Source organism: Corythoichthys intestinalis, chromosome 5 (assembly GCF_030265065.1).
Source record: "Corythoichthys intestinalis isolate RoL2023-P3 chromosome 5, ASM3026506v1, whole genome shotgun sequence".
In the NCBI taxonomy this organism is placed as follows: Eukaryota; Metazoa; Chordata; class Actinopteri; order Syngnathiformes; family Syngnathidae; genus Corythoichthys; species Corythoichthys intestinalis.
In genome coordinates, this window is record NC_080399.1 from 13,358,087 (window position 1) to 13,382,545 (window position 24,459).

Consider the following 24,459-nt stretch of genomic DNA (forward strand, 5'->3'; position numbering starts at 1 on the left):
ATAGGAGTATTTTAGTTTTGACGGACCGGAGAGGCCGATCCGGATCGGGCCTTAGCCGCTCATGTGGACCACCTTGTATTGACTACAATACAAAGGTATTTGTTGCGTGGTTCGGAGCGTAGCTGAGCGCAGCGCGGCGGATCCAGTGGGATTTCGGACCAATCCGGTGTTTTACAACTGCAATCAGTTGATTGTAGTTAGGTGCTTGTTTTTTCCATTCGCTTCCTAGTTCAAAGGGATTCCATGTCCATCGCCATCAATGGCAGCCAATGAGTTCATGGGGATCTTCCGTTGGTGTAAAATTATTATTTTCTTTTAATACATTCAAAGGTTGTAATAAAAAATATTTACGTACTTATTTTTTTGACTTTGATTAACTTGACATTTATATAATTCTACGTCGAATTACCATGTTTGTTTGCAACTACAACATGAAATAAATCAACATTTTACTATTTTGTGAAGCTGTAGTCAAGAATATAATTGTTTTTTTTAATACTCATTTCTCATTAAGTTGTTACTGAGTAGCTCACAACAAGCAGAATTGCAATTCATGTTGTAAAATGTACAAATTAGAGTTAGTGAGCACTGTTAGCTTCTGATTAGTGGCAGTGAAGTTGTCGATGTGCTGAACACTCACCAATATGTTGCAAACTGGACCATTCTAAGGAGTTGCAGGCACGGAGGTTTAAGTGGATCACAAACGGACGGAAATTCAGCAGGACATCCTTCATGATGTCGTCTGTTATCCAACGTTTATCCACCGAGACGTTGACCTGAGTGGGTAGGAAGAAATGTTTATTGATATTTCAAGAATTTTGCCTTTACAGTAAAGTAGTAACATTTTAAATGGCCTGCTACCTGTTGCACATCTGAAACGCTCATTTGTGAAGGACTTATTGCAAGATGGCCTTGGATTTTAGAACCATTTTAACCTATGGCCTCAAAAAAATGGAAAGTCTTACAATCAATTAAACAATCGAATGAGCTGAAATGCTAACAGTTTGTATGCTAACATAGATCAAGCTAGCATGGTAATTACAGAAAACCTAAAGGCAGATAATTAAGTATTTGGAGACTGGTTTCATGTACTATTGTGGAAGATACCATCTCCAATGGGAAATATGAATAGAACATAATATAGATATAACAGTTAAGTTTGTTTTAGCGGTAGGAGCTAGGATGCCATTAGATGCAATGCATGTCGATTGAAAATAAGCCATAATAAATTCTCAACTGATAATCATAAGATTTACTGTATGTTTTTGTCAATATAAAATAATTTGCTATTAATACAGACTATATGAAAAAAAAAAAAAAAAAGTATTTAATTTACCTGTCAAAGTTTACTCCCAATTCTTTTCTTTTAAGCACAATGTATAGGAATGCTTGTGTTGGTTTCACATTTACCTCGTGTTCATATCTATTGCTCAAATTCCAAACAAGCTAACGGGTGAGTATTTGGTATGCTAACATTTAGTAAGATATAAATCTGAGCTGAGAAAGTACTGTGATACATAGGTAAAGATTTGACCTTTTTTTCTGTGGTTTCCAACAATTTCCAATAATGACAGTTTGATACAATATGCTAACGTGCTAACAATTATTCCAAATTATAACTAGATATCTACAGTGGGGAGAACAAGTATTTGATACACTGCCGATTTTGCTAATTTTCCCACTTGCATGCCATGTAGAGGTATGTAATTTGTATCATAAGTTCTCTTCAACTGTGAGGGACGGAATCTAATACAAAAATCCAGAAAATCACATTGTATAATTTTTAAATAATAAATTTGTATTTAACTGCATGAAATAAGTATTTGATACATTACCAACTATTAATTATTTCGGCTCTTAGTTCTTTTTTAAGAACCCCTCCTATTCTCCACTCATTACCGGAGGTAACTGCACCTGTTTGAACTTGTTACCTGTATAAAAGACACCTGTTCACATGCTCAAACAAACTCCAACCTCTCCACAATGGCCAAAACCAAAGAGCTGTGTAAGGACATCAGGGATAAAATAATAGACCTGCACAAGGCTGGGATGGGCTACAGGAAAATAAGCAAGCAGCTTGGTGAAAAGGTAACAACTGTTGGAGCAATTATTAGAAAATGGAAGAAGTTCAAGTTGACGGTCAATCTGCCTCGTTCTGGGGCTCAATGCAAGATCTCACCTCGTGGGGCATCACTGATCATGAGGAAGGTGAGGGATCAGCCCAGAACTACACGGCAGGACCTGGTCAATTACCTGAAGAGAGCTGGAACCACAGTCTCGAAGAAAACCATCGGAAACACATTACGCCGTCATGGATTAAAATCCTAAAGAGCACGCAAGGTCCCGCTGCTGAAGCCAGTGCATGTCCAGACACGTCTGAAGTTTGCCACTGACCATCTGGATGATCCAGAGGAGCAATGGGAGAAGGTCATGTGGTCGGATGAGACCAAAATGGAACTTTTTGGTCTAAACTCGGCTCGTCGTGTTTGGAGGAAAAAGAAGGATGAGTACAACCCCAAGAACACCATCCCAACCGTGAAACATGGAGGAGGAAACATCTTTTTTTTTGGGCTGCTTCTCTGCTAAGGGTACAGGACGACTGCACCGTATTGAGGGGAGGATGGATGGGGCTATGTATCGCCAGATCTTGGCTGACAACGTCCTTCCTTCAGTGAGAGCCCTGAAGATGGGTCGTGGCTGGGTCTTCCAGCATGACAACGACCCAAAGCACACAGCCAAGTCAACTAAAGAGTGGCTCCGTAAGAAGCATCTTAAGGTCCTGGAGTGGCCTAGCCAGTCACCAGATCTGAACCCGATAGAAAATCTATGGAGGGAGCTGAAAGTCCGTGTTGCCCGGCAGCAGCCCCGAAACCTGAAGGCTCTGGAGAAGATCTGCATGGAGGAGTGGGCCAAAATCCCTGCTGCAGTGTGTGCAAACCTTGTCAAGGACTACAGGAAACGTTTGATATCTGTAATAGCAAATAAAGGTTTCTATATCAAATATTAAGTTCGATTTTTGTGATGTATCAAATACTTATTTCATGCAATTAAATACAAATTTATTATTTAAAAATCATATAACGTGATTTTCAGTTTTTTTGTATTAGATTCCGTCCCTCACAGTTGAAGAGAACTTATGATACAAATTACAGACCTCTACATGCTTTGCAAGTGGGAAAACCAGCAAAATCTGCAGTGTATCAAATACTTGTTCTCCCCACTTTACATAAGTAGAGGAAGCACTGAGACTGAGCCACAAGGGTTTTAAATTGCCATGTGGTCAAGTCCTAATTCGAAAGAGTGATTGAAAGTAGAGCATCAACTTTGTTACGCTAACACAAATCCATGCGTTTTGTACAGACCCTACTCCAAAGGGTGGCCGAATGGATAAGACTTTTCCAACTGCAGCACACTTCCGAACAGCTCAGCAAGTCTCGTAGGTCCAGATGCTGAAAGATCTGTGGCCAAAAAATGATAAAGCATCAATATACCAAGTGAGAAATGTTTTGTACTCACATTTATATGTTCACTTGTATGCATTATGTAGCTTTTTATTTTTGTCAAACCAGTCATGCATTCTCATTGTGGTTAGTTTTAACCAGAAGTGGGTAGAGTAGCCAAAAATTGTACTCAAGTAAGAGTAGCATTACTTCAAACTAATATTACTCAAGTAAAAGTAGTCATCCAAAAATGTTCTCAAGTACAAGTAAAAAAGTATTTGATGAAATAAATACTCAAGTAATGAGTAAAAATGTAACTGCTTACAAATTTGTTAGATTTTTTTTATTTTCTAAACAATGGTATTTTTTTTCTCAGCACAAAGTTATCTATATGAATTGTTGTTACAATGATACTGTACAAAAACCCATTACATAATCACACTAAGCCAAAGAAATACATCAAACAAAAAAATCATTATATCCTGGCGAGAGAAAAAAATGACAGATGAAGCATTATTCGTCCAAAGACCATGAGTACCCTCTAGTGGAGAAATAGTTCCTGGTTTGAATTGTGAATACTAGTTCCTTCATAGTTACCATTATGAAATTAAAAGGATCATAGCTCCGGTTTTCTGTGGTCAGTCGGTGCCAAATAAAGACTGGGAGAGATGTTAAAATCTGCGTTTTCGAGTCATGTTGAGGGCAGCGCTCTATGTCGAATACTTCATTTCTTATGGTGCTTGGAAGACGCCACGTTATTGAATAGCCTGGCGTGATCATATAACGGCAAGCTTGGGTCTGATTGGTATAATGGAATCGTGATCGATTTGTTGCGACAGCTCATTAGTGAAATTAGTAGAGCTGCTCTTGGCATCAGTGGAAAAAAAAAATCTAATATGTAGAATAAAGGTGAAAATGTAAAGACTTATGTAGCCCAAAGTAGCGGTGTAAGAGAAGCGTTTTTTCCTTCACAAATCTACTCAAGTAAAAAGTATGGCTTAGAAAAACTACTCTTAGAAGTACATTTTTCTCAAAAAGTTACTCAAGTAAATGTAAACGGAGCACACGTAACGCCTTACTACCAAACTCTGGTTTTAACATATACCATTTGCTGTCATAGAAGTAAGCCTAGTTATCTCAATCCTTTGAATTAGAACACAAATGTGTAACACGATCCCAGTTACAGTATTCCACTCATGTCTTTGATAATCAAATCAGGGGAAGTCACAGACAACCCCCAGGATTGTTGACCAATGGTTTGAATGATTTAAGTAAGCACCCACTACATTATAAAATGTGAGATACAGTGGGGCAAATAAGTATTTAGTCAACCACTAATTGTGCAAGTTCTCCCACTTGAAAATATTAAAGAGGCCTCAACCATGAGAGACATTGTGGGAAAAAAACCCAGAAAATCACATTGATTTTTAAAGAATTTATTTTCAATTCATGGTGGAAAATAATACCAAAAGTTCATCTCAATACTTTGTTATGTACCCTTTGTTGGCAATAACGGAGGCCAAACGTTTTCTGTAACTCTTCACAAGCTTTTAACACACTGTTGCTGGTATTTTGGCCCATTCCTCCATGCAGATCTCCTCTAGAGCAGTGATGTTTTGGGGCTGTCGTTGGGCAACACGGACTTTCAACTCCTTCCACAGATTTTCTATGGGGTTGAGATCTGGAGACTGGCTAGGCCACTCCAGGACCTTGAAATGCTTCTTACGAAGCCACTCCTTTGTTGCCCTGGCTGTGTGTTTGGGATCATTGTCATGCTGAAAGACCCAGCCACGTCTCATCTTCAATGCCCTTGCTGATGGAAAGAGATTTTCACTCAAAATCTCTCGATACATGGCCCCATTCATTCTTTCCTTTACACAGATCAGTCGTCCTGGTCCCTTTGCAGAAAAACAGCCCCAAAGCATGATGTTTCCACCCCCATGCTTCACAGTGGGTATGGTGTTGTTCGGATGCAATTCAGTATTCTTTCTCCTCCAAACACGAGAACCTGTGTTTCTACCAAAAAGTTCTATTTTGGCTTCATCTGACCATAACACATTCTCCCAGTCCTCTTCTGGATCATCCAAAGGCTCTTTAGTGAACCGTAGACGGGGCTGGATGTAGGGGGACACATCTGGCAGTGCAGGAAATGTCCCTGGCGGCGCATTGTGTTACTGATAGAAGCCTTTGTTACTGTAGTCCCAGCTCTCTGTAGGTCATTCACTAAGTCCCCCCGTGTGGTTCTGGGATTTTTGCTCACCGTTCTTGTTATCATTTTGACGCCACGGGGTGAGATCTTGCATGGAGCTCCAGATTGAGGGAAATTATCAGTGGTCTTGTATGAATTCCATTTTCTAATAATTGCTCCCACAGTTGATTTCTTTACACCAAGCGTTTTACCTATTGCAGAATCAGTCTACCCAGCCTGGTGCAGGTCTACAATTTTGTCTCTGGTGTCCTTCAACAGCTCTTTGGTCTTGGCCATAGTGGAGTTTGGAGTGTGACTGAATGAGGTTGTGGACAGATGTCTTTTATACCGATAATGAGTTAAAACAGGTGCAATTAATACAGGTAACGAGTGGAGCCTCGTCAGACCTTGTTAGAAGTTAGACCTCTTTGACAGCCAGAAATCTTGCTGTTTGTAGGTGACCAAATACTTATTTTCCACTCTAATTTGGAAATAAATTCTTTAAAAATCCAACAATGTGATTTTCTGTTTTTTTTTCCACATTCTGTCTCTCATGGTTGAGGTTTACCCATGTTGACAATTACAGGCCTCTCTAATCTTTTCAAGTAGGAGATCTTGCACAATTGGTGGTTGACCAAGTACTTATTTGCCCTACTGTATATATTGGAGTCAGATTCTAAAACGTGTGTGCCTTATTCATTAAAGCCTTTGTTTATTGTTTGACCGCACCCTGAGACTCTCAGTATTTGTGTGTGGACTCCGTTTTTATTAAAGCCTCGAGAACAGAAAACGAAGTCAAGAGTCTTGGAGTGATATTCGATAGCAGGCTCAAGTTTGAAAAACAGGTTAGTTCTGTTGTAAGACCAATTTTTTTCCAGCTCCATCTCTTGGCCAAAGTGAAGCCTTTTCTTAGTCGCCACTACCTTGAAAAAGCATTTCATGCTTTTATAAGCTCAATGCTGGACTACTGCAAAGCACTTTATGTCGGTCTTCCCAAGTCCTCTATTAAATGTCTGCAATTTGTTGCTGCAGCTGCTCAATTTTTAACAGTTACACCCAGACGTGAACATCATCGCTATCATCGCTTTACTGGCTTCTTTCTACATTTAGAATTGATTTCAAACTTTTGCTGTTGGATTTTAATTCTATCAATGGCCTGGCTCCTTCTTATTTATCAGAGATTTTAACCCTCCGTAACCCTGGCAGGGCTCTTCGTTCTACCGGCTAGCTTCGTTTGCAAGTTCCAAGGTCGAGACTTAAACAGTGGGGTGATGGATCTATTGCAATTGCTGCCCCCATGTTGTGGAATAGCCTGCCCCCCTGAAATCCGTACTATAACGGATCCAGGCCTTTTAAATCACGGGCAAAGACCGCTTTTTTTAGATTCGCTTTTTCTCCAGACTAATGAAGCCTGGTTTTATTTCCTAAGGGTTTTAATGGTTTTGGATTTGATCTGTTTTATTTGCTGTTTTGACTTTTATCGCGATGTGTTGTTTTTTGTTTTCATTTTTTAATCAATGTAATTATATGCTACTTTCCTGCCTTTTATTTATCATGAACTATGCTTTTCGTTGTTCTAAAGAACTTTGAGGACCTTTTGGGTTTTTGTAAAGGGCTATAGAAATAAATTTGATTTGATTTGAAGAACCAATGCCAACAGAAACTACGGAAATTTGAATTATAGGTGAATTTTAAGGGGGCAATTTTCTGACTCCCACAACCATAGTTTCACCAGTTGATACAAAAATTGGGCTACATGTCTGTCATAACTGGAAGCAGATTCTGACATTTTTACTTTATAACAGTCATTTGAGGTGAACTCCTCCTGCGGGGAAAGGACGACAAGATCTAAAGCTTCTGCCCACATTTACACCATCGCTCTAGCTGACTGAATTATTTCCATTACCATCCATTTAAAAGTAAACAAAGGCCAATACGCTGCTCCCCCTTTGGCAGAAAGTGCGAGGCCAAAACTAAACAAAGGTTTCTTTGTTCCCAGTTCTTCAGTAAAAATATAACATACTCATAAACAAACCTATAAACCAGAGGCCCTGGTATTTATGTTCACACTATGTGTACGTATGTGTGTGTGCGTTTTTGTTTCGACTTGTAGACAACAACACTGATAGAATTCCAATCAAATGAACTGGGAGGGCTGGCAGTAAATGGTTGTATTTTAGTGCTATTTGACTGGGAGGGACTAACAGCGAATCACTGTTGTTTTTATCAGTGATGACGATAACGAAAATGTTTCGTCACCGAGGAATTTTTTGGTGATGATGACGTGACAATGACAAGCTAAAAGCGTGTCTTAGTAGACTAAAACATAATGAGACCAATGCCGGTTTGCGACTGAAGAGACGACAACGAGACGAAAATGCGGCATAGTTTCTGTCATATGCTCACAATGCGTGACATTTTCAAATTGTACCTCAGCCTGCATCATAGCAGTGCTCACCGGTGTTAGAATGTGCTTCGATGTGCGCTCCGCGCTTGCTTTTTTTTTTTGAAACACACAGTAAGCTTTGTTTTCTTATCTTGGCAAAAGAGAATATGCAACGTTGCTCTAGCCTTTAAATCTCTGTGCTGAGAGATCATCACACACTAGCTGCAACTCGTCGTGTTAGCATAGCATTCGTTGGCAATTAGCATTTAGCTCATGAGCAACCTGTTTTTTTTTTAAAGGTGGGTTTAATTAATTGAAAATAATGTACTCTGCTGAGTGTGTATTATCATTACGAAGTTGGCGTTGTCCTAGTCCTTGTAGACGCTACAATATACTGTGCCCTCCATAATTATTGGCACCCCTGAAAAAGGTGTGTTTTTTAGCTTCTAATATATTTTTTTTTAAATTCAAATAATATGGGACCTTAATGGAAATAAAGAGAAAAACCCAACCTTCAATACAAGTGCATTCATTCAGTGGGGAAAAAATCCCACATAAAGAAAAAAGTATTTGACATCAAATAATGTGTGTCACAATTATTAGCACCCCTGGTGTTAATACTTTGTACAACCCCCTTTTGCCAACAAAAGAAGGTCTGGGGACTGAGATGGCCATGGGAGGAGCTTGATTTTGTGTCTGGTGAACCATTTCTGTGTAGATTTGGCCATATGTTTAGGGTCATTGTCTTGCTGAAAGACCCAGTGACGACCCATCTTCAGCTTTCAAGCAGAGGGCAACAGATTTTGATTCAAAATCTTGGTCAACTGGGACCGTGTGTATTTTTGTGTGAGACCAAGATTGAGCTTTTTGGCAACAAACACTCTAAGTGGGTCTGGCGTGCCACCAAAGATGCGCATGCTGAAAAGCACCTCATACCCACTGTAAAGTATGGGGGTGGGTCAGTGATGCTGTGGGGCTGTTTCGCTTCCAAAGGCCCGGGGAACCTTGTTAGGGTGCATGGCATCATGAATGCTTTGAAATACCAGGAGTTTTTAAATCAAAATCTGTTGCCCTCTGCCCGAAAGCTGAAGATGGGTCGTCACTGGGTCTTTCAGCAAGACAATGACCCTAAACATATGGCCAAATCTACACAGAAATGGTTTACTAGACACAAAATCAAGCTCCTCCCATGGTCATCTCAGTCCCCAGACCTTGTTTTGTTGGCAAAAAGGGGTTGTAAACAGTATTAACACCAGAGTTGCTAATAATTGTGACACACATTATTTGATGTCAAATAATTTTTTCTTTATGTTGGATTTTTTTTCCCCACTGAATGAATCCCATTTGTATTGAAGGTTGGATTTTTCTCTTTTTTTCCATTAAGGTCCCATATTATTTGAATTAAAAAATATATAATTTAGAAGCTAAAAAAACACATCTTTTTCAGGGGTGCCAATAATTATGAAGGCCACTGTATACTAGTCTCTCGATGTTCATTAGAAATTGTTGGAAACATTTATTCATTTTTGGACAAAAATTTTTGAATTTTACAGACGAAAACATGTCTGAGTTTTCGTCAACTAAAACTAGACGAAGACAAACACATTTTGAAATGATTAAACTACGACTACGACTTAGTATTTTTTAAGACTTAGAGGAAAATTAAAAGGGTTGCCAAAAACAACACTGTTATGAATTATGTAAAACTAGCACAGAGTGAATTCACTTGTAAAACAAAGACAGATAACAACCTTCAGTGAGATGTGGTTGGGCAGGCATGAGAGCCAGTCACATCCATCCCCAAGCTGGCTTTGGTTGCGTTCCATCTCCAGTTCATTCTGCAGCTTCTGCAACAACAGAACACACACATGTACGGTAAGTCATTCCAATGAAGCCAGATGCTTTTCGCAGTGTAAAAATGAATTATGACGCCTTCTAGAAGAAATAACTTGTACTCTTTTTCCCCTGATATTTTCAGAATGATTTACGAATAAACTCAGAAACCTTTACTTTCTAAAGTTAGCATAACATTACAAGCATTAGGAAAACAGCTGAAAAAATTCACCCAAAAATGACCATTTTTGAGCAACTTTTACCATGTTAACAAATGTTGAATATTTTAAAGTTTTCAAAAAATATCAAAACAAGGGACATAACTAGAGATGTCCCGATCGATCGGGTCCGATCACATCATTTTCAAAGTATTGGAATCGGCAAAAAAATATCGGCCATGCCTTTTTTTAATATGTATGTATTTTTTTTTAATTAAATCGTTTTCTAATTGTATTTAACGTTACAGGCTTAATATGTTAAACTCATCCAGAGTCTTTAGTTTAGGCTTAAGGTAGGGTCATCAAATTTATCTTGATAACGGCGGTAATTAATTTTTTAAATAACGTATCACGTTACAATATTTAATGCAATTAATGCATGCGCTGCACGACCCACTCACGCATTGTCGCGCTCAATCTGTAATGGCGGCATAAAATGAGTAGAGTGAATTTTGGCAGCCTTTGGAGCCTTTTTTTAATTGGCTAAAGCCTTGCAATCCCTCTCCCTACGATTAGAAATATCATGGGAAGCAATGTGGGGAAGCAAGGTAGCAACTGATCTTTTTCTTAACACCTTATGTTATTTTCCAACGCAGAGGACATATATCAATTGGTAGCACTACGCACAGTCAAGGTTCCACTTCCCATCATGCACTTGGGCATGGCTACAGTATCATTTATCGAAAGCTCAACAAAAACACTAGATGGCAATATTTAGTCACAATATACAAAGTCACAAGTCTTTCTATCCGTGGATCCCTCTCACAGAAAGAATGTTAATAATGTAAATGCCATCTTGAGGATTTATTGTCATAATAAACAAATACAGTAACTTATGTACTGTATGTTGAATGTATATATTCGTCCGAGTTTTATTCATTTTTTTCTTAATCCATTGCCAAAATGTATATGATCGGGAAAAATTATTGGGAATGATTGGAATTGAATCGGGAGCAAAAAAAAAGCAATCGGATCGGGAAATATCGGGATCGGCAGATACTCAAACTAAAACGATCGGGATCGGATCGGGAGCAAAAAAACATGATCGGAAAAACCCTAGACATAACTATAAGTCAGTTTATTTTGCCTGTACCATTTTGAAAATACTAGCTTGGTATTCCTACTAGGAATGGAAACCACTGGGTACCTCACGATAACGATGATCTCACGATATGACGATACAACAATTAAAGATATATGAGTCAGGAAATCATTCTAGCATATTCGACTATAGTCAGGGGTGCACATAATTTTTTTGCCCAGGTTCTCAGAGGAGGACCTGGAGATGTGACTTGGTCCTCATTGAGCTTGAGAGCCGACCCGTCTGATGCGATAAAAGTATGACAAGCTTTACTTAGAGCCAATTACCTTTAATTAATGATATTAACAATTAATGCTCGATTAACATCAACTGGCACAACAAAATTGCCATTACTTCGAAGTGAAATGTAAAGAAATAAACATAAAAGCACCAATTCAAAATAAAGGGCAATATGCGGCACCCACATTAACTCCAAGCCTTTGTAAAAGTGGGATGCCCTCCTCCTCATAAGAGCTCATTGAACGTACATGTTTAGCTTTGTGAAATGCGAGCAAAAACACGTTTGTCAGTGCATAGCGCTGTGCAGGGCGAGTGGGGTGCTGTCTGACATCGATAGTTTGCTTAAGTGCCACATGCTCTGTTTTTTTTGTGCTTTTCAAAGTTTGGATGGCTGAAATTCTTTGACCCTACTACATAAAATGCGCTGCTTTTATTAGCGACATTGGAATTCTCACGGCAAATTTTGTACCACATTTCCGTGCAAGCATCATTTGCTTCTAGCCATGGTACCTACCTCCTGCTGCCACTTTTCAGCAAATGTCCTTTTTTTCGGTAGCTCCGGTGACGTCTCTCTCGTCTGTCTGTCTGTCTTTTGACGGGGGTGGGGGAACACGGAAATAATTACCGGTACTCAGTGGGGCCTGCCTCTTTGACATTTTGAGAAGTGATTTTCTCGTGTCCGCCGCAAATACAGTGGTCAGCCATCGGTACGCAAAAGCGTATGGAATCCGTTGGGTGCCCGCGCGTTTGTCTACGTCCAGTACGCATGCGCGCATGCGGACCACTTATGTGCACCCCTGACTATAGTACTACCGAACAGAAAAACAAGCTATTTTCATCCTTCTGTTGTGAACTGGAATGAGTTTATCACTAGTAGACGTTCAGTCCTTTTGAAGGGAGGGTGCCATCCCTCCCACTTCAAACGGATTGGACGTCTATGGCCGTCAGTGGCAGTCAATAAGTTAATTTTGGGGCATTTCATATCATTTTCTGTTGATTTTCGGTCACTTCCTTTTCCTTGTGGGGCATTTATGAGTCACTTCCTGTTGATTTGGGGGCCTTTACAGCTCACTTCCTGTTGATTTTGGGTTACTGAACTAGAAAGAACTCGAGAATCAGGTGACTGTGCACTGGAACCGGCGCTGGATCGCCAGATTGACGTAGCAATCACGCCTGCTGAACGTCAATGCACCAGATGCGGCCGGGATCATCAATCTGACAGTCCAAATGTTAGGTTAGGCACTGTTCCTGGGCGGATCATGCAGACCGAACGAGCTCAAAATCTGAAATTTAACAGTGGACGTGCGACATAACAACAGCGCACACACATCCGCGCTGCGACACTTACAGTATGATATACTGAACAAAATGGACCCCAAGTTTAATACTGAAAACGGTTTGGATACAAATTTGGCCAAGTGCTGGCCCAGATTGGTTAACATGTGTGCCATATCTGGGCCTTACAATAATGTGGTTTCTACTACTTTGGACCAGTTCTGAACCAAAACTGTGCTGATCCAGCAAGTGAATACAATCTGAGTTTGGCCCATGTTCAAAAAGACACTGGGGCTGATCTGTTTTACGGAATTGGGCCGGAATTTGCAGTGCATCTGGCCCATGTCCACTCCAGTTATATTTTGCTATGTGGGTAGACGTCCAATCCGATCAAAATGAATTGGAAGTCTAGCAACGTCAATGTTAGCCTGTGAGCTAATATAGACACCATTGAAATGGAAAGATTTTGGTAGCAACCTGTTGGTTCTTTTTCATTTTTTTTTAAACAGTGACACTTAAAAGGATGTATCGATTCTTGGCTGGAGCATAGCTATAACCTTTTAGGATACAAAGTTTCGCGATACATCACTTTTTTGATATGTTGTCACACCCATAATTTCTATTGTGACTTGGATCAGTGTATGTCGTGTTAACTTAGTACAGCAGGGTATGCATTTTGAAAGTAATTCTGTCAACAACAAACAAAAAAACCCCACTGCACTTTCTTTCCCCCAACAAGTACAACTATTGAAACTGAGAGGGTTGATCACTGTGGTAGCTACAGTATTTAAATTTGCGTTAGCCCAATTATAAAGCTTGTTAGCATTAAGGAAATTCACTTTCCAAAGACAAAAAACGTTGACTTTGTTTTTATTGCCCAATTGAGTTGATACCTTGAAGTAATCTTTGGTCCTCTGCGAGTCCCTTACAACATTCTTCCAAGCTGTTATGACACGTTTGAGGACACAGGCTGTCAGAACGCCCACCAACTTACGTACCGCCTCTGGTTAAAAAGATCAAAACGCAGGAGATGATGAAAACACAGCACAAGTGCTGGACAGAATGAGTCATAGCGGGAAAGGTTGTCAAGAAAAACTGAGTTTTGGACACACTTGATGTTACTTTTTCCTACGAGTGCAAAATGCTTTGCAGCAACGTACCAACCCGAGACTCCTTCTTGAACTTGACCCAGCGCATCCATGCAAGGAAAGGCACCACCTTCTTTCGTTTCTCATGATGTATGAGTGCAATTTCTGTCTTTTCTGCAAGTTCGGAGGCATCCGACACGCTGGCATTGGTGAAATCCTTCCAGCTCCTGCCCAACACCCGCAAACACAATCATCAATAAATCATTCAAAACAAGCAGAGCTAATCAATAAATCATTGAAAACAGCCAACTTTCTTTTCAGGTTGATCAGATTTCTGCTAACTAAATGAAGGTCCATGATATCAATTATAAATAAAATATGAGTGGTTAAATAATTTTTATGACATACAGTGCCCCCCATAATTATTGGCACCCTTGGTTAAGATGTGTTTTTTAGCTTCTAATATTTTTTTAATTCAAATAATATGGGACCTTCATGGAAAAAAAGAGAAAAATCCAACCTTCAATACAAGTGCATTTATTCAGTGGGGAAAAAATCCCACATAAAGAAATAATTATTTGACATCAAATAATGTGTGTCACAATTATTAGCACCCCTGGTGTTAATACTTTGTGCAACAGATTTTGATTTAAAATGTCCTGGTATTTTAAGGAATTCATGATGCCCAACAAAGCACACGGTCCCAGTTGAAGCCTGGGACCGTGTGCTTTGGTCAGATGAGACCAAGCTTTGAGGTTTTTGGAACCAAACACAATAAGTGGGTCTGGCGTTCCAAGAAAGATGCGCATGCTGAAAAGCACCTCATACCCACTGTGAAGTATGGGGGTGGGTCAGTGATGCTGTGGGGCTGTTTCGCTTCCAAAGGCCCTAGGAACCTGTTAGGGTGCATGGCATCATAAATGCTTTGAAATACCAGGACATTTTAAATCAAAATCTGTTGCCCTCTGCCCGAAAGCTGAAGATGGGTCGTCACTGGGTCTTTCAGCAAGACAATGACCCTAAACATATGGCCAAATCTACACAGAAATGATTCACCAGACACAAAATCAAGCTCCTCCCATGGCCATCTCAGTCCCCAGACCTTGTTTTGTTGGCAAAAGGGGGTTGTACAAAGTATTCACACCAGGGGTGCTAATAATTGTGACACACATTATTTGATGCGCCTTGAAAGGTGGAAAAGCGCTATATAAGTATAACACCATTTACCATTTGATGTCAAATAATTATTTCTTTATGTGGGATTTTTTTCCCCACTGAATATATGCACTTGTATTGAAGGTTGGATTTTTCTCTTTTTTTCCATTAAGGTCCCATATTATTTGAATTTAAAAAAAAATGTATTAGAAGCTAAAAAACACATCTTAACCAAGGGTGCCAATAATTATGGAGGGCACTGTAACAGAGGACAAACGTGTAATTCAGCGCAGTTTACGACCCTGCATTATAATAGATTTTTAATTTGTTGCTTTTTATGTTTATGTTTACAAGTACTTAACATACGTGTATGCTTATTTTTAATTAACCTCTAAAAATATCAAATTCAATCCCTGCCATTTTCGATTATTTTTGACTGATCATTTAACCGCTGCAAAATATTGTGTTTGTGGTGGCTACCACTACCACTACAATTTAGTGTTTCAAGATTTAGTTACTTATTTATGTGATATTTTTTTACATGTATTTTCTAATAGGTGCACACTTTAGTTAATATTTGTCTGAATGCTGACTTGATTTGGTTTGCCAGTATGAGGTAATGACCACAGCTGTGTAAGATCTGGCAACTACCATTCTAAAGGGGGGATATTTAAGTTTATTTAATGATGACTGTTTGGAGTAAAGTTTTCACTGTTTGTTTACATGCATATTTGTTATTGTTTGAATATATGTATATTTTCCATCTGTTGTCGTTTTATTAAGTTGACAATGTTTGGTTAATTTGTCATACCACCTTCAGGTGGTCATTAGTCGCGTCCCCCCTGATTTAAACGGCCACAGAGATGTGTCTGGATGTCAGTTTGGTTGAAGCCTTTTGGTATGTTGGCCTCTTTTATGTTGGGCCCAAGATATTTTGTTATAGTTAAATTGAATTTTGACATAAGTTGAAACACCAGTGTCCTCTTGTATGTGTGGTCCACAACAGTATTCTATGGCTACATCAACACAAATTTACAAAAAGAAAGCTTAAATTCCCTTCTTTCATCTTTTGGACAGTCAGAAATCACAGAAATCTGGGTTTTGTAAGATTGATTGAAACATCATGCGGGAGTTACTTTCATATCAGATATGGACCAGATGCTTCTCAGTCTAAACAGCTCAGATAGGTTTTGACTGTCTGTGACTTCACTCTGCCGGATGACCCCTTCGTTTCCACAGCAGCCTGTCAGGTGTGTGTGAATAATGTGGCCTAATCTGAACAGGCCCAGATCTGATTTGGACACTTGCTAAAAATGGTATGAACAGTCAGCCCAAAAAAAACAGATTTGAGAAAGAATCCGATTCGAATGAGATATGCCTGCAGTGTGAACGCAGCTTTAGAGCAGGGGTCCCCAAACTACGGCCCGTGGGTCGCATACGGCCCGCCTCCACATTTGGTCCGGCCCCCTGAACAATACCAGAGAGCATTTAGATTTTTTTTTTTTTTTTCTGCAATAGTGTTATTTATTTCCTGGCTTTTTTTCTGTGAAGAACCCAGAGGGGGTTATTTGGTTATTATCTATTTAATTAATAGTGTTATTGTAGGAAAGCCCCATTGCATAACCCTAACCCTAACCCTTTAAGAAAAGCGACGCGCGGCCGAGTCACTTTCCCTCCTCCCTTCATTGGCGCACACAAGTTACTGTCTCCCCTCCCTTCACTGCCGGTGTACACGAGTCATTTTTTCCTCCTTTCAATGCCTGCGGTTCGTTCCTCACGCTGCCGTCCTGTTTATTGGCAATCCAAGTGTTGTGTGTGTGAATGAGAGAGGTGGGTATATTGCAGAAGTGTACCTTGGCAGTGCATAAACACGTTTGGCATATGAGTTATCTGCTTAGGGTCCCTTTTATTCGTTAGCCGCCACAAGCTAACCGCTAGCCGCCGTGTGCTAACCGTTAGCCGCTAGCGCAAATCGCTAATGCTAATCGTTGGCCCCTTTGGCTACATGGTGGAGGTTGAATTTTGTTTGTTGCCAATTCACTTATCTAAATTGTTAGTTATTTTCCTGCTTAATGTGTATGCTCATTATTGTGAATGATTAGCATTGTATGCATTATGTAAGCAGTGTATTTCATTTATATTTAATGTTGTTCCTGTTCCTTTAGATATGTTTGTAATACAGTATATGTTTATAGGTTATATATATTATATTACTGACATGTTATATGGTTATCTTGTATTCACAGAAACCACAATACAACAAAATAAATCTCATACTCCTTTCATCATCATTAAAGGAAAAAAAAAATCCTGAACGTCCCCTGTTTATTCTCTGATCGGAGTCACAACTCCATAGCGTCGCCGGCTTCATACCAAACACCCACAGAGGGATCCCCAGTCAACCCTCTTTTTCAGTTATTATTAATTATTATGATTATTATGATTATTATTATTTATTATATAATGTATTATTATTTTATTTACTTTTGTTCCGTGAAGAATCCAAAAAGTGTTATTTGATTGTGCCTTTCTGAAAAACAATACATTTTTACATTTAGGCACTCCTGCAATCGTCACACTTTTTCTGTTACAAACTGAACCCGGCCCCCCATCAGAGAAGGGAAAAGTTATGTGGCCCCCACAGGAAAAAGTTTGGGGACCCGTGCTTTAGAGTGTTTAGAGTGCTCTACTTTGCATGTTTTACATATGATTAACTGATAAATAATAATAAATGAATGAATTTGATCAAAAAAATGCTATGATTTCCCCCACATATTTTATCTTATTGTGCATAAAAAAACTGTTTTAAGTCACTCAAAGTGACATTTTGGGGAAAAAATGCTACACAGGTGCAGAAAATTTCCAAAACTATTTTCCAGCAGTATGTTTTCACACGACATTGAAGTCATTGGTATGCACGTTTTTTCGGAGAAATTTCCGCTACGCTCTGTTCCTGGTCATCAAGAGGCCTGAATCTTGCCCCATACAGCTGCATGCAATCAGCTCAACTAATTGAAGCCATTGGAGGCCGCATGACACTTGGGATTGTTTCGGTCCTCTCTGCTCTTTTCTGCTTGTGTTTGTTTTGTGAAGCCTGCAAAAAGCACTTTTCATGGACACTTTGCTGCGCTGTTTGAGCTGGGGTGGAACTTCTTGTCATGGCTACTCTGTTGTTTGCGCAGTGAGTGTTTTTGATGAGTTCAACAATTAATGCTGTGGCTGGCTAACAATTTTATTATTATTGTTTTATTTTTAAAAGGCTTATTTGGCTGTCCTTTCTGTTGTTGGATTACTTCTGTCTTTCTCATCCTAATGGTAAGATTTTCTCTATTTTACACTTCTGAGTGAGGGCATCATAAACCCATTGGCTGCCATTGACGGCGCTATATGTCCAATCCATTCTAACTGGGAAAGGCTGGCAGCAGCCATCCCAGTCAATGGATTGAACGTCTAGCACCTCACAGCCAGTGCTCATAGTTTAAATCGGTGTTTTTCAAACGGTGTGCCGGAAGAAATTATCCAATTTTTTTTATTTTTTTTTCGGCGGCGGGCGGAGTTGCAGTAGGAAGGAGAGGTAAAGCTGACTTTTAGTGGTCCCTGAACACTAGCACTTTACCCTTACACTAACTGTCACTAAAAACCCTACTTCACCGAGCCCTAAACCATTAGCCTCTTATCCCTTCACTAAATTAAAAATCCTAACACGAGTAGAGTTTTTAGTTAAGGTTAGTGCAAGGGTAAAGGGCTAGAGACAACTAAAATCCAAGAAGTTCTTGAACGTGACACGAACAAAAACTCCAATAGCAAGACATGATGCCAAGCAAATTTAAAAGTCATCTCCAAACGAAACACCCGTTGCTTCAAAACAAGTCGATGGACTATTTCGTTCGCCTTCGTGAAAACAGCGAAACAGGCAATTTTTTTTTTTTTTTAGAAAAACTATAAACGTGAATGAAAAAGCCCTCAAAGCCAGTTACCTTGTTGCTGAATTTGTTGCCAAATTCAAAAAGTCCCACAGTGTGGCAGAGACATTAACTCTACCTGCCTGCAAAACCATGTAAGCGAGATGCTCGGCTCTGACGCGGTTAAAAGCATTGCTAAAGTCCCCCTGTCTGATAATTCTGAGCTTTTCAAGCCTAACTACTAAAAAAAATAAAAAGGTAGAGAGACTGAGAGCTGTTGAAGATTCCTGCCAGGATATTTGCTTTGTGTTCATCTAAATAGGTTTCACACTGATAAAGTATAAATATTAAGAAATGATTTTATAATTAAATATACTACTGTACAGAAAGTAATTTTGGAACATTTTTGGTTAGTGGTGTGCTGCGAGATTTTTTCCAATGTAAAAACGTGCCGTGACTCAGAAAAGCACTGGTTTAAATGAATTGGATGTCTGTGGTTGTCAATGGCTAGGAATTAGTAAATAGTTAGCACATTTGCCTAATAGTACAAAAAATTTGGGTTTGAATAATACATTGCACACTTGCTTTTATTAACACTCCGATAAGAATTCTCTTGTCTAGATTGCTTGTTTGAAAAGTTTATTATTATATATTCTTTTTATAAATTACAAGAAGATAGTAGTCTCTTGATACGATAATTTGCTGGGAAGTAAAACCAATTATTATTTTTTTTTTTACATTCAAATAATTTATCGGGAATGCTCAGAAGCAGTAATGTCAAACCAGATTGAACTTGGTTTTGGACTACACCAAAAATGTATTTTAAATAGGCATCGGACTCGATTAAAAAAATGCAATCTAATTAATTACATGAACACGGAGCAATGCAGCCCCAATTAGAAAAATAAATGGTTATTTGATAAGCCTAAAACTTGTGTTAGTTTTACATAATTCATTTGATCTATATTTGCAAAAATCAACATTTTTCTTATCCAGGTATATTTTATATAAATTTTATTTAATCGGGTTTCTCTATTTCAGTAGCCGTTAGCAAAGCTAATGTAGGCGTCAATGAAGTGTGTGTAGCAGAAAATTTAGCAGTGACAATTTGTTTGACCCTAACATGCATTTAAACTGCGTACATTTTTTAAATTTGTTAAATCTTTTGTAATTTAATAGGAATTAAAGTCCCACCCTTTTTATTTAATATTAAAACAGTAGTGTTTAGCATGCATGCCTTGAATGTGTTGTGTGTCTTTTTTAAGGTATTAAGGAACATGCCTCAAGTCGTTACCCTATGGTGCTGGATCACAATATCAATCAGGATCAAAACTCTGTTGTTCCAAACCACAGCTCTGAAGATGATCAACAACAGATAGTAGTTCACCCAGTCAACAACGAATCGCATGAGAGTCCACCTCAGCCAAGCGAGCAGCATCCGTTTAACCTTCTACTACAGGAGCAAACCAAAGGCATAACTGTCGACGGCATCAGTTTTACAGGAGTTGGTGATCTCAAGCAGTTTATAGAGACCTTGAAAAACTCCTACTTGACTCCCGGTAAGGAGGTGGTACATTTCCAAACGGCGAGTGAGGTGATGCGAAATGAAATAGCTCGAGCAAAGAAAGAAAATCCCAATGATGAAGACGACAAAGTCCAGAGTGAAGAGTCGAACTCGGTGTATGGACAAAGTGAAAAGGAAGTCGGCTATCCTGCCTCGAGTCCAAGCATTTCCATCCCTGGTCCTGACACCTCCGTTAAAAGAACCTTTCCCCGGATGGATGACAACTCCAAGAACCATAAAAGATCTGGTCCTTATCAAAGGGGTCCTTCAAATATAAAATCTGGAGTTGATTGGTTGAAAAATCGCCAGCTTCTTGAAAAACCCCAGTTTCTATCTAACTCAATTGATGGAGTTTCGTTAAGTCCCAAAGGGATGGATCAAAAAAATGATGTCCACCGTGTAGGAAGTGAGACGGCCAATGAAAGACCAATCAAGAGACATAAGAAGCCACGGTTCCAAGGCAAAGTCACACCTTACAAACAAAGTGTCACTGTCTACATAAATGCGCCAAGAGATCAAATTGTATCATGGGTGTACATGCCTGAAGGACAGTCCAAGCAAAGGATTCAAACCGCTGCAGCTAAAGACTTTAATGATGTTAACATCAATACCAGGGTCCCAAAACGCGTAGTCCTGTCAGCCCGAGGTAGCTCCCCCAGTCACGTTCTACGAGAGCCTGCTGATAGTCTTCCCCGATACCGTCCAGCTTCTCTCAGGGTTCAAAAACAACTTCCCTTAAAGCGAAATCAAGATGGTCGTGGTCAACAATTGCAACAAAGAAACCGTCAAACCTCAAATAGTATTTCTCAACCATTAAAATCAGTCCAGAATAGAGGGGAGTCAAGGAATTATGCCAAGCCCAAAATGAACGCCTCTTGGTTGCGTGCTACACAAACAAAAATTCCGCAGACAAACGAGATCTTCAATCCAATGGCTAGGTTCGACCAAGGACTTCCTGTTCACACAGGCCTTAGGAAGCCAAAAGCACAGGGGAAGAAATATGGTTTTCAGTCCAGAAGTAGCTATGCTAGGAGCAATGTAGCTTTCTCCAAGAGCCAGTACACGCCACACAAACGAGCGTTAAGGAGACGCCAGCGCGCCAAAAAGCTTTGGCGACATAAACGAAGCACCGCTGTTAGCCACAAATCACGTGAAGCTACAGAATAGCCAAGACTTCACCTGAGGTATGACTGGTTCACTTTCTGTCTGTACATGTTTTAACACCTTCAGACCTAAACATTCTGCTGAAGGACGTGACGCATTCACGTCTCTTAACCAATAAATACACTGAATTTATTTGCTATTGCCACTTCTGGGAGATTATTGGATAAAACTTTACCCATCAAAATGAAATCGTGAGATTTGGCAAGCCCTCTTTGTCATTTTTGGCTCTTTGAAAATGGCTAACAAAACTCCACTTCAGAAACGCTAACGTAAAGTGCTCATTTCTAATTTAAAAACACTTTAACATTAGAAATAACCAATAAAAGCATGAAATATCCCAAATCAAAAAATTTCACTTTGTTCTGGTGTTCAAGTAGAGTAAAAATCAGAGCAGATATTTTTTTGCCCAGCAGAAAAAAGCAGGTCTGAAAGGGTTAAACTGACATTACAAATGATTTTAAATTAGTTGTCTTGTAATGACTTACCGGTATTGACTGATAACCGATTTCCCGATATTGTCCAACTCCCAAAATCCGATACAGATATCAAACTGACACGGATCTATATGGTCGTGGACCTTACATATTACTGCTAATTGTATTCTGATGCAACACTGGATGCTTTAATAGTAATTTTTGATCATAAAAAAATATATATATTGATGATTATTGTATTTATATTGACATAAAGAGCCAAAATGTCCGTAATTAAACAGGAATAATTCACAAATAAACCCCAAAGCGCCACTAGGTGATGACAAAGCATCACAAATATAGGCAGTATTTATGGTATACAGTATATAAATGGTAAAATGGTAAATGGACAGTACTTGTATAGCGCATTTATCTGCATGGTTACCAGGCCAAAACCACTTTACATTAGCACACATTTACCCGTTCACGCACACATTCACACACCAATGGGGCTGCTGCCATGCAAGGCGCTGTCAACCCATTGGAGGCAAATCAGGGTTCAGTGCCTTGCCCAAGGGCACTTCGACAGTGGGCAGTCGTAGCCAGGAATCGAAGCACTGACCCTTTGGTCCAAGGACAACTCCAGCTACCAACTGTGCCACGGCCGCCCCTATATATATACTTAGTGACTGTTTCTTCCTGGAAACGCAATAGATATGTAATGAGTTTATAATTGTTCATAATTCATTATTTTTCAATCATTTGTTGTCCATTTAATTTTTGCACCATGAATGCAAATCGTCTGCCCACATAACAAATCCCAAGCATCTTAGTTTGTCTAATGGTCAATAAGCATAATTGCTATGCTTAGCTGTGACTAACTCTTGTACAAAGGCAGAACATTCACCTTGAAGGCAACAAGCATATTGGCCCGAAACCGAAGTGAAAAACCGATGTCGATATTATCTGATATCTTAAAATGCTTTTATTGGCTGATAATATCGGACAACTTTATTTCAAATACTTGCAAATATAACTGAAGAGTGGCTATGCAAAAATACTGCATCTGCTTATAGCCTCACTGACCGGAAAATACACCACTGGAAGGTTACAAAATTTTTTCACAGCTAACGAGGTGTTCTGAAACGACCACGCTTGCGCACTAGATGATAGGCATAGCTGCAAATCATAGTTGTTTAACAACCACTTGAAATCAGGGAAATTGAATTGGTGAAAACAATTTAATGGATAATTTAGTGCTCTGTTTTCATTCTTTGCACGATTTATCAATTATCTTTAAACATGTACAATTAGCAAATCTTTACATTTCAGGGACTTTATTTTCCTTGTGTGTAAATGTATGAAATTGTTATTTTAGGGAAGGATTGAAAATTAGGTTTAATAGTCATTTTGATTTAAAAAAAATGCACGTATTTTTTTTCATTAATTCCTTTTTTGTTCTGACATACATAGAAAACCCCTACATAATCCTATAACACCCAAAAATCTTAAATAGCAAGCAAACGGAAAATACAATATACTATGTTTTCATATGTTGTTTTCATTCTAGCTCCGTGCTATGTGGAGAAATAATTCCTACAATTAAGTACACTTCTTACCCATGTGGGCAAGAAGTATAGTGTACTTAATAATGTCTTTTATTTTTTAACTTTTTTAACTTACTTGAAACATTTCCTCATCAATTTCCTCCTGTAACAGGAATATGCCTTCTCGTACTTCCGGAAAATGGCCTAATAAGATGATAAAGTACACGTTGGAGAAACCGCAACATGGCACCGGACTAGACTTTTGACTGGCGCACATCACCTTGATTTGATCGGAGTCCAGAAATTCCGTGTCATCATCCAAATCCAGATGGGCAAGCAGTGACCGCTGCGCACTATCGCTAAGAAACTTGTTCCTTGAAATGACAAAAATGAAATAAAATTGGTGTTATCAACAAACCAAATGATTATATAACTAATGTTAGCACTAATTGAATGTCACTCTACCCCTCACCCCTTTACTTATTTACGTACATAAGTAAGTTAAAATATGGCTATACAACATTTATCAATACATTGGTCAGGAAATAATTTTACGATACAACTAATAAAGAGAAAAACAAGCTGTTTTTGTGTTGATTTTGGGCTACTGAAAAGTGACTCAAGAATGACCCTAAATGAATAGCAAGTGACTCAAAATCAACAGTAAGTAACCTGTAAATGCTCTAAAATGAACAGGAAATGACCTATATATCCTCAGAAGAGACTGGCTGTGAATGTTCTGGTTTCTGTGCCATTGACAGTGCTAGACGTCCAATCTAGTCAAAATGAATTGCATGTCTAGCGCCTTCAATGGCAGCTAGTGAACTAGACACAATTCTAATGGTAAATTTTAGCAGCAACCTGTTGGCTCTTTTTAATTTTTTTTTTTAAAACCGTAACACCTTTTTAAAACGACGTATCGATTCTTGGTGGGAGCATATTGATAACCTTTCGGGCTACAAAGT

General features: G+C 39.0%; 2 protein-coding genes across 2 annotated transcripts in view; one reads left to right on the forward strand and one right to left on the reverse strand.

The window, feature by feature from the left end:
* fbxl13 (F-box and leucine-rich repeat protein 13) overlaps window positions 1-24,459 on the reverse strand; it is a 69,461-nt gene that overhangs the window by 44,163 nt on the left and 839 nt on the right. The window contains 7 exon segments of the mRNA XM_057836890.1: window positions 641-776; window positions 3,363-3,458; window positions 9,766-9,861; window positions 13,555-13,664; window positions 13,822-13,976; window positions 23,631-23,702; window positions 23,704-23,868. Of these exon segments, the coding sequence (XP_057692873.1) occupies window positions 641-776; window positions 3,363-3,458; window positions 9,766-9,861; window positions 13,555-13,664; window positions 13,822-13,976; window positions 23,631-23,702; window positions 23,704-23,868 (830 nt within the window).
* LOC130916285 (uncharacterized) lies at window positions 17,898-24,049 on the forward strand. Its single transcript, XM_057836891.1, has 4 exons — window positions 17,898-18,085; window positions 18,164-18,219; window positions 20,072-21,554; window positions 23,667-24,049. Exons 1-3 carry the CDS (start codon window positions 18,063-18,065, stop codon window positions 21,535-21,537), a joined length of 1,545 nt encoding a protein of 514 aa, XP_057692874.1. The 5' UTR covers window positions 17,898-18,062; the 3' UTR covers window positions 21,538-21,554; window positions 23,667-24,049.

What these genes read in the sequence shown, in the direction of transcription:
- LOC130916285 (XM_057836891.1), top strand. Translation starts at nt 18,063, where the DNA reads ATGGCTACTCTGTTGTTTGCGCA. An exon ending in GCTACTCTGTTGTTTGCGCA is followed by an intron (nt 18,086 to 18,163) that starts GTGAGTGTTTTT and finishes TATTTTTAAAAG; the next exon opens with GCTTATTTGGCTGTCCTTTC. An exon ending in CTGTCTTTCTCATCCTAATG is followed by an intron (nt 18,220 to 20,071) that starts GTAAGATTTTCT and finishes GTCTTTTTTAAG; the next exon opens with GTATTAAGGAACATGCCTCA.